This window comes from Taudactylus pleione, unplaced genomic scaffold (assembly GCF_031769625.1).
Source record: "Taudactylus pleione unplaced genomic scaffold, aTauple2 ptg001080l, whole genome shotgun sequence".
Taxonomy (NCBI): Eukaryota; Metazoa; Chordata; class Amphibia; order Anura; family Myobatrachidae; genus Taudactylus; species Taudactylus pleione.
The window spans coordinates 119,812-130,899 of record NW_028285481.1 but is presented as its reverse complement, the minus strand read 5'-3'; the positions used below and the strand labels follow the sequence as shown (position 1 = coordinate 130,899).

Here is an 11,088-nt window from a genome sequence, read left to right as displayed (position 1 = left end):
CTCGTACTGGAACCATCTTCAGGTGGCTTGGTTAATGGACAGTTATGACCGTTGTAGTGCGGCCTCTCCTGAGGTATCGGACAGTTAGTGAGTCCTGAGGGAGCATGCTAAGAGAGGAGACTTGTGCTGCAGGCATGTACCGCCAATTGGAGCTGATCGGCGTCTGTCAGCACGAAGGAACCAGCGGCAGTAATGGAGCTGCTTTCCTGTGAGATTCCCCGCCCCTCAAAAGTCTGATTGACGGCTGCCGGAGAGACTCATCGGAGGTGGTGACAGACCCTGAGAGAGGCACGGAGATCGCACATTAAGGCTGATCACGGTGGGGGTAAGAGGCTAATCAGCATCCTTGTCACTACCAGCCGTATGTACCCTCAGTTACCCAAAGAATACAGCCAAGGACCCCTTTGCTAGCGGGACTGACAAGCTTTCCCCCATTAACCCCTGTTCTAGTGGAACTTATAAAACTCCTCCCATTTACACCAGTGCCGGAGAGTCTGGTGGGGCAGCATATAATAGTGTCCCCTCCCACAAGCGCAAGAGACTGCTTCAATTTAACTCCCCATTTAAGCAGACCTATGTTACAAAGTCACAGTCGCATTGACATTGTCAGCCCCTCGTCCCCCTATTATTACTGCGTGGTTTGACCGAAATAGTAACTTTGTATCAGGAGCTGGCAGCCGGCCAAAATCTCCAGAAAAGGCTATTGGTAATTAGTAGCAATAGGGAAAGCCGAGCTACTTCCGGGATATTGCAGCAAACTGAGCCTAGGGACTAAATCTACAGATGCAGTGACATTTTCTGCAACATATCTCATCACCCCCCTCCCAGGTGCTGCTTTGGGGTGTACAGACAGTAACTGGGTCTCAGTATGTCGGCTGTCTAGGACACAAAGAGCATTTGCAGTTAGGAATAACTACGCCTTACATTCCTTACCAGCGGAGCCATTCTAGTTACAAACCAGGCTAAGGACAATTGGATTAACCAGTATCCCGGGCAATGCAGTGTACACTTAGCAAGACTTGATACTTTATTAATTCATTAAAGTGTAGCTTCTGGCCAGCAAGCGTTAGGATAGTTAACATACATAAGGATTCATTTATAGACTGTTATCCGTTATTGTCGCTGTTTCGTTATAGTAAGTAAAATCTACAGTTTTATGATGTCGCATGCCATAACCTGTTAAAATTCATAGGAGCAGCGTGATACTAATCGTAGCCAGGAGGCGAAGTTCCTGTACAATAAAAACTTGTGTCATTGTTTAGTTTCATCTGAATTGACATTGTAAAAGTAATTGTTATAGTAATTACCTTTCAAAGTGAACCTATGATTTATGCTACATGAATGTGATGTAATAATATGTAACTTCTTTGTTGTAATAAATTACCTCTTTACCTCTCTGTGTTGAATGAGAACCGAGAAACCTCATTCGTACGTCTAACCAGTTGTAGGGTATCACATGGTCACCTTCCCACCTCTCCAGGCACAGACCACAGTGAAGGTGCCCACACATTAGGCGATATTTTGCCCGATCAGCCCAATTCCAACGCATCGTGACGACAGATCATGTAAAATGTCCTAATCGTGAGTGTCCACTCACGATCACGATACATGGACCCGCTGGTCGTACATCGCTTCTTCAAATCTTGCCTGCTGCAGGCAAGATCTGACCATATAAATCACGATGCACTGGAATAGTTTAGGAGGCGCAATAGATTGTTTGTCACATTGGACAGTTTTTAACACCAAATTGTGCCCACAACTGCCAGGGTGTTCAAGGGGAAATCTGACACAATATCGCATTATGAACACCTCGCTAAGTGTGTGGGCACCTTAAGTGGCAGAATTGTGAAAGTGTGCACATACAGCTCCTGGGCACACAGAGTGAAATTACACAAGGTACGCTCCGCAAACCGGTGTAAGCGGCTGCATACACACATATACATATGTCTGGTGGGAAGGAAAATCTGTTAATGTATGAGAGCAAATAAATTTGCTCCCAAACACTAAAAAACTGATCACATTTTTCTTCCCATCAGACAGATTGGACATGCATATCTATCTATAGGTATGTACGTAGCCTAAGCTTTTTAGATTCAAAGAGAACCTACACCTAATTACTTTCTCAGTGCTCCATTTTAATGATATTAAATACAGCAAATTAGCAGGTTAGTCTATTTAAATACGGGGAGGTTAAGGCACTTCGGAGCTCCTTGTACAAACTAGCTTTGCAAGCTGACCACCCTCCAGTGTGTACTCTGAGTTTAGTACAGCCGGGAACCTTGTGAGCAATTGGCATAGGAGGCTTCCAATAAATGTGGAAAACTGATCATAAAAACAGCACAATTCTAAGTACAGAGACTTCTGTAATGGTGGATTCCAGTGGGATGAGCTAATATTGTGTGATATGAACACTGAGGGTAATGGTGAGGATCGCTTCTAACTGTAGAGATTAACACTGTTATCTGCCTTAAGCTCATTGGTAGATTGTTTTGTGGTGGCCCCAACAACCAAACACTTCAGCCACAAAAGTGGCAGACCCTGTCGCTGAAGTCAATGGTTTGTTAAACAAATTGTTCATTTTTAAAATACAACATAACCAAAGACTATTCTACCATGTGCCACTTTACATGATGAACTTTGACAAGATTGTGTTCAGTGGCATAACTTGGGCAGGGTGAGCGGGGCATGTGCCCTCTGGTGCCATGGCAAGCCCAGCAGAGGGGTGCGCCGCCGGCCAGGGCATTGTACTCGCACACCCTCCCCCCACATTACCATTGTGTCCTTAGTCAGCCCTTTAATGAGCAGGCAAGTGTGCCTGCTAGCCTGGTGCTGGCTTGGCTGCCTGTAGGGGGAGCTGCAGTGGAGGCTCGCAGCCTTCCTACTAAGTTCTATCCTCCTCTTGACCTGGACTGCTGCTGTCTGTGCCGGGTGAGGAGTGATTCTTCCCTCCCCGGCGCGCTCAATCGCCGCTCACCGCAGGTAAGTTCTTGGGGCGGTCGGGGGCTGATGGCTAAACTGCCATGGGGGGATGTATTGGATGGCTAAATTGCTGTGCCCGGGGGGGATTGGATGGCTAAGCTGCTGCGGGAAGGGTGTTAATTTTTTATGTGGGGGGGCTGCTGGCTGCATTTGTGTGTATCTGTATAGGCTTTTATAACTGTACTCCAGCCAATCAGCTCCCAAAGGTCATCTGTTTGTAAATGAAAAATGAGAGTTGGGATCTGATTGGCTGGTGCACCGTTGATCATTATGCAACAAGTGTTAAAACTTGTTGCGTATGATAAAATGCGTAGACAAATGGTCCCCTTAGTCTACTAAACCTTTCATGTGTACTGGGACACAAACTGTTATTACTACAACTACATGTACAGTACATAAATTGTTTTACTATATCTATACTAATCCAGCTCAATTAAAACATATTAAACCATGTACATTTTTTAGATTGACCTTCGTTTTACAGGTTATATAACTTGTATTCACAGAACAACTGCTAACCAGGCCCTCACGTGAGCTTGTATGCTGCGTTCACTCCATATTTAATCCGTAATTTGGAACCCCATAATGGATTCTGTGCATACAAAATGGTACAAAAATAGTGAAATGCCTTAATAAACTGCTAATTCCAGCATATGAGATATGGGAAACATATCAAACTTTCTAAAGAGTGGAGAAGTTACACATAGCTACCAATAAATCTCTAGCTAGTATTTATCAAGTACAGTCTATCAAATGATAGGTAACAGATCATTGGTTGCTATGGAAAACTTCTCCACTTGTCCAGTTCTCAACTGTTTAGAAGGTTTAATACATCTCCTACATGGTCGGTCACAAATCTTTGCACGTATGGGTATAAAAAGATTGTGAATTCTGACCTCCATCTTTTGGTGAGAAATCAGACACTTGGGACATTTGGGAGATACATCAGATGATAATTGTGCAGTAGCTGTTCCATCAGATCCAGACGTCTGACCTGAACACCAAATGCCCAGGTCTGTTATAACCCTTTCATACATACAGCAAAAACCCAGGTTTTCGGCAATGAACGTACCTCAACCCAGGTTTTTGCTATGTGTGAACAGAAACGACCCGGTGGAAGTTCTGGGTCCATGACTCTGCTCTGTACCAGGGTTTTTCCCGGGTGCAACCTGGGTAGCATCTAGTGTGAATGCATCCAACCCAGGTTTTTAGACCCGGGTCTTAAGAAAACTTTTTCATTGGCTGTTCTGTTCACCTGCAGGCATCCAGACCACATGGCTGGGGAGCAAATGAATTTACGTGTGTATTATTTTATGTTTAACTTTCTTTATGTGAAAATTTTGTCTTTGTATAGACTGAAAATAGGCTATATTCATAAATTTTTTTTTATATTGTGATGTAAAACTGTATTGGTTTTCAATAAAAAAAAAACATTGGAAACAAACTTTGTGGCCTTTACTCTAAAAATGCTAATTTTTATATTATGTCATTACTGTGATCAAAAAAAAAAAAAAAAAGTATCCCCTTTAAATCAACACTAAATTCCAGGGCAGACTCTGGTTCAGTGTGAATGTATCAGACACTGGAATTTCCCAGGTTTTGGTGTAGTGTGAATGGGGGTCTCAGACTAAGACCTGGGAATTTCCAGGGTTGATAGACCCGGGAAATACCTATTTTCCCAGGTGCTATGTCTGGAAGGTGTATGAGATATACTGGAGGGTCAGGCCAAGCGGTTGAAGTATGACCAGCTGTAATCCCTGTAGATTGGATACAACCTTTACTGTCACTATCCTGTAACTTCTAATGTACATTTGTGAGCAATACAAAATAATGTTGTACAAAGAACTCAAACAAAACACAGGAAACATAAGAACATAGAAAAATATATTAAACTAGATATTTCACAACATTCTTGTTATACAGTTTAGTTGGGTTTTTTGGTTGCCCATATACTGATTCCCCAGTTTCAGAGGAACGATACAAAAGATTAGAAAATAATTTGAATAAAATGATTATTAGAAATTCATTGCTTTAAAGGTAGGTTTTCATGATTCTTTATTGAATGTAATTTTCAGGTCGACTGGAGGAAGAACACGAGACTGAATTATACAGAGTTAGAGTTCTGAGGGGTCCGATGTAACATCAAAAGAATCCTTATGGGCCACTGCAGAGATAACAGATTTACAATATACCATTAAATAATATCAGTGATACAGTATTACGCTATACATGATAACATTCAAACCCATAAATATCGTTACTAAACTGTATAAATTAAAATTAGGACTACAGTGACTATATTTTAAGATTCATGATTTTAGTATCATTGCTATTTCCGAAAGCAAATCTTTAATCTAACTTACTGCCGTCTCCATGTTTTCAATTGAAAATTAGTCAAGCTTTAACAAGCGTTCACTAAGTGCAACAATAAAGTTGAGATGGCGGAACCAATTGTAGCCTATAAACTACTTTGGCAAAGTTTTACGCAGGGGTGAGATCTCCGGATCACTTACTGGATCCTTGTATGGCAGCATATACTGGAGCCTGTTGGTAATGGTGGTGGGATTGTCATGCAAAGCACAAAGGATTATGTGTGTGAAGCATTTACATATTGGAAAACTAATTTTGGTATACAGTAGGAAATTATAAGGCAAGCCCATTACCCTTTATAAGAATAAATTGAAGGATTATTAGATGAAATCCTTGTTGAAGATAAAATCTCCAGGGACACTTGGCAATGATTGCTTCTCCACATCCAGTGGTGTCTTCTTATTATAATTTATCTTACTTGACCAAGTAGACCAAATATTTTGGGGGTAGGGTCTTTAAGGAATAATCTGACATTCATTTTGTTGACTTTTTTTATTTTTTTATTTATTTTTTTAACAAAGTCCCATCGAGTCATTGAAATCTTATATTAAAGATACATGTTTATATTAGGGGTGAGCGGGTTCGGATTTCTGAAATCCGAACCCCCCCGAGCCCCCCCGATCCGAGTCCGATCCGAGTCAGGCTCGACTTTTCCCGCCTGACTCGGATCTGAAATCGAGGCAAAACGTCATCATCCCGCCTTCCGAGTCTCGCGGGTTTTGGATCCTATATAAGGTACCCGCGTCGGCGCCATTTTCTCACTCGGCTGTGGACAGTGAAGAGGGAGGGTGGGAGTTAGGGCTGTGTAGTGTAGTGTAGTGTAGTGCTGCTGTTGTCCACTACTTCAAAGTCCATAGGGGCTGGCTGTGTTGTGCTGCTGTTGTTAATAGGGGCTGTGTCCACTACTTCAAAGTCCATAGGGGCTGGCTGGACTGTGTTGTGCAGTCAGTTCTCCATAGGGGCTGTGTCCACTCCAAAGTCCTGTGCAGTGTCCCAGTCCTAAAGGAGTGCTGTAGTGTTGTCCAGGGGGTGCTCTGTCCATCAGGGGTGCTCCCCCCAAGTGCTAAAAAATAATATATTTTCTGTGTTTGTGAATTGTGTGCGCAGTAGCCGCACGTGCATCAACAAAGTAGTGCCAAGCGTGCGCCTGTGTCATAAGTAAAGGGCCGGCTGGCTTGACCGTTAAAGGGTGCTGTAACCCCCGAAAGTACACTCCAGTCCAAACCAAAAAAAAATTATTTTCTGTGTTTGTGAATTGTGTGCGCAGTAGCCGCACGTGCATCAACAAAGTAGTGCCAAGCGTGCGCCTGTGTCATAAGTAAAGGGCCGGCTGGCTTGACTGTTAAGGGTGCTGTAACCCCCGAAAGTACACTCCAGTCCAAACCAAAAAAAAAAATTATTTTCTGTGTTTGTGAATTGTGTGCGCAGTAGCCGCACGTGCATCAACAAAGTAGTGCCAAGCGTGCGCCTGTGTCATAAGTAAAGGGCCGGCTGGCTTGACCGTTAAGGGTGCTGTAACCCCCGAAAGTACACTCCAGTCCAAACCAAAAAAAAAAATTATTTTCTGTGTTTGTGAATTGTGTGCGCAGTAGCCGCACGTGCATCAACAAAGTAGTGCCAAGCGTGCACCTGTGTCATAAGTAAAGGGCCGGCTGGCTTGACCGTTAAGGGTGCTGTAACCCCCGAAAGTACACTCCAGTCCAAACCAAAAAAAAAATTATTTTCTGTGTTTGTGAATTGTGTGCGCAGTAGCCGCACGTGCATCAACAAAGTAGTGCCAAGCGTGCGCCTGTGTCATAAATAAAGGGCCGGCTGGCTGGACCGTTAAAGGGTGCTGTAACCCCCGAAAGTACACTCCAGTCCAAACCAAAAAAAAATTATTTTCTGTGTTTGTGAATTGTGTGCGCAGTAGCCGCACGTGCATCAACAAAGTAGTGCCAAGCGTGCGCCTGTGTCATAAGTAAAGGGCCGGCTGGCTTGACCGTTAAGGGTGCTGTAACCCCCGAAAGTACACTCCAGTCCAAACCAAAAAAAAAATTATTTTCTGTGTTTGTGAATTGTGTGCGCAGTAGCCGCACGTGCATCAACAAAGTAGTGCCAAGCGTGCGCCTGTGTCATAAGTAAAGGGCCGGCTGGCTTGACCATTAAAGGGTGCTGTAACCCCCAAAGTACACTCCAGTCCAAACCAAAAAAAAAATTATTTTCTGTGTTTGTGAATTGTGTGCGCAGTAGCCGCACGTGCATCAACAAAGTAGTGCCAAGCGTGCGCCTGTGTCATAAGTAAAGGGCCGGCTGGCTTGACCGTTAAAGGGTGCTGTAACCCCCGAAAGTACACTCCAGTCCAAACCAAAAAAAAATTATTTTCTGTGTTTGTGAATTGTGTGCGCAGTAGCCGCACGTGCATCAACAAAGTAGTGCCAAGCGTGCGCCTGTGTCATAAGTAAAGGGCCGGCTGGCTTGACCGTTAAAGGGTGCTGTAACCCCCGAAAGTACACTCCAGTCCAAACCAAAAAAAATTATTTTCTGTGTTTGTGAATTGTGTGCGCAGTAGCCGCACGTGCATCAACAAAGTAGTGCCAAGCGTGCGCCTGTGTCATAAGTAAAGGGCCGGCTGGCTTGACCGTTAAAGGGTGCTGTAACCCCCGAAAGTACACTCCAGTCCAAACCCAAAAAAAATTATTTTCTGTGTTTGTGAATTGTGTGCGCAGTAGCCGCACGTGCATCAACAAAGTAGTGCCAAGCGTGCGCCTGTGTCATAAGTAAAGGGCCGGCTGGCTTGACCGTTAAAGGGTGCTGTAACCCCCGAAAGTACACTCCAGTCCAAACCAAAAAAAAATTATTTTCTGTGTTTGTGAATTGTGTGCGCAGTAGCCGCACGTGCATCAACAAAGTAGTGCCAAGCGTGCGCCCGTGTCATAAGTAAAGGGCCGGCTGGCTTGACCGTTAAAGGGTGCTGTAACCCCCGAAAGTACACTCCAGTCCAAACCAAAAAAAAATTATTTTCTGTGTTTGTGAATTGTGTGCGCAGTAGCCGCACGTGCATCAACAAAGTAGTGCCAAGCGTGCGCCTGTGTCATAAGTAAAGGGCCGGCTGGCTTGACCGTTAAAGGGTGCTGTAACCCACAAAGTACACTCCAGTCCAAACCAAAAAAAAAAATATTTTCTGTGTTTAGCCGCACGTATATATCAAATCGATATAACATAAATGGAGGACCAAACTTTCTCCGATAAAAATAAAATAGAGAAAGATCAAGAACCACTTCCTCCTAGTGCTGAAGCTGCTGCCACTAGTCATGACATAGACGATAACATGCCATCAACGTCGTCTGCCAAGGCCGATGCCCAATGTCATAGTAGAGGGCACATACAATCCCAAATGGCAAAGTTCAGGAAAATGACCTTGAAAAAGACATTTAAATCAGCTGAAGAGAAACGTAAACTTGCCAATATGCCATTTACGACACGGAGTGGCAAGGAACGGCTAAGGTCGATCCCTAGTATGTTCATGACTAGTGGTTCAGCTTCACATGACGATGGAAGCCCTCCTCCCACTAAAAAAATCAAAAGAGTTAAGCTGGCAAAAGCACAGCGAAGAACTGTGCTTTCTAAGAAGATATCACAAATCCCCAAGGAGAGTCCAAGTGTGGTGGTGGTTGCGATGCCTGACCTTCCCAGCACTGGACGGGAAGAGGTGGCTCTTTCCACCATTTGCACGCCCCCTGCAAGTGCTGAAAGGAGCACCCACAGTCCACTTGCTGATATGCAAATTGAAGATGTCACTGTTGAAGTACAACAGGATGAGGATACTGGTGTAGCTGGCGCTGAGGAGGAAGTTGGCGAGGAGGATTCTGATGGTGATGTGGTTTGTTTAAATCAGGCTCCGGGGGAGACAGTTGTTGTCCGTGGGATGAAAAAGCCCATCACGGTCATGCCTGGGCAGAAGACCAAACATTCCACCTCTTTGGTCTGGCAATATTTCTATCCAAATCCGGACAACAACTGTCTTGCCATATGTACCATATGTAAAGGTGAAATAAGTAGGGGTAGGGACGTCAACCACCTAGGAACATCCTCCCTTATACGGCACCTGCAGCGCGTTCATAAAAAGTTACTGTCAAGTTCAGAAACTTTGGCTAAGACCGTAAGCAGTCCAGGGACACCTAAATCCCGTTGTCCTGTTGTATCCAAGCGCCTGCAAACCACACCATCAACTCCCTCCTCGTCAATTTCCTCCTTAGTCAGGATCGGAAGTAGTCCTGCAGGCCATGTCACTGGCATGACTGACTCTCCTATCCGGGATTCCTCTGGAGGATCCTGCATTGCTACGCCTACTGCTGCCGCTGCTGCTGTTGCTGCTGCTGGGAGTCGTTCATCATCCCAGAGAGGAAGTAGGAACACCACTACTTTTACTAAACAATTGACCCTCCAACAGTCCTTAGCGAGGAGGATGAAGTACGACAGCAGTCATCCTGAAGCAAAACGTATAACTGAGGCCTTGACTGCTATGTTGGTGTTAGACGTGCGTCCGGTATCCGCCATTAGTGCAGTGGGATTTAGACAATTGATGGAGGTAGTGTGTCCCCGGTTCCAAATCCCGTCTAGATTCCACTTCACTAGGCAGGCGATACCGAGACTGTACAGAAACGTCAGAAAAAGTGTCCTCAGTGTCCTGAAAAATGCCGTTGTACACAATGTCCACTTAACCACGGACATGTGGACAAGTGGAACAGGGCAGACTAAGGACTATATGACTGTGACAGCCCACTGGGTAGATGTATCACCTTACGCAGCAACAGCAGCAGCGTCACCAGTAGCAGCATCTCAGAAACGCCAGCTCGTTACAAGGCAGGCTACGCTGTGTATCACCGGTTTCAGTAAGAGGCACACCGCCGACAACCTCTTAGAGAAACTGAGGGAAATCATCGCCCAGTGGCTTACCCCACTTAGACTCTCCTGGGGATTTGTGATATCTGACAACGCCACCAATATTGTGCGGGCATTACATCTGGGCAAATTCCAGCACGTCCCATGTTTTGCTCACACAATAAACTTGGTGGTGCAGAATTTTCTGAAAAGCGACAGGGGCGTGCAGGAGACGCTTTGGGTGGCCCGAAAAATTTCTGGCCACTTTCGCCATTCAGCGACTGCGTGCCGAAGACTGGAGCGCCAGCAAACACTCTTGAACCTGCCCCGCCATCACCTGAAGCAAGAGGTTGTGACGCGGTGGAACTCAACCCTCTATATGCTTCAGAGGATGGAGGAGCAGCAAAAGGCCATACAAGCCTATACATCCACCTATGACATAGGCAAAGGAGGGGGTATGCACCTGACTCAAGCGCAGTGGAGAATGATTTCCGTGTTGTGCAAGGTTCTCGAGCCCTTCGAACTTGCCACACGTGAAGTCAGTTCAGACACAGCCAGCTTGAGTCAGGTCATTCCCCTCATCAGGCTTTTGCAGAAGCAGCTGGAGAAAGTGAAGGAGGAGCTAAGACGGAGCGATTCCGCTCGGCATGTGGGACTTGTGGATGAAGCCCTTCATTCGCTTTGCCAGGATTCCAGGGTGGTCAATCTGTTGAAATCAGACCACTACATTTTGGCCACCGTGCTTGATCCTAGGTTTAAAGCCTATGTGGTGTCTCTCTTTCCGGCCGACACAAGCCTGCAGAGGTGCAAAGACCTGCTGGTGAACACACTGTCAGCTGAAGCGGAACGTGACACGTCAACGGCTCCTTCTTCATT

General features: G+C 45.2%; 1 protein-coding gene across 1 annotated transcript in view; it reads right to left on the bottom strand.

Moving 5' to 3' along the window:
- Positions 1-4,850: 4,850 nt before the first annotated feature.
- LOC148453841 (IgGFc-binding protein-like) overlaps positions 4,851-11,088 on the bottom strand; it is a 73,981-nt gene continuing 67,743 nt past the window's right edge. Inside the window, exon 21 of the mRNA XM_088461613.1 lies at positions 4,851-5,143. Within this exon, the coding sequence (XP_088317739.1) occupies positions 5,134-5,143 (10 nt within the window). The 3' untranslated portion in view covers positions 4,851-5,133. The remainder of the gene's footprint in view (positions 5,144-11,088) is intronic.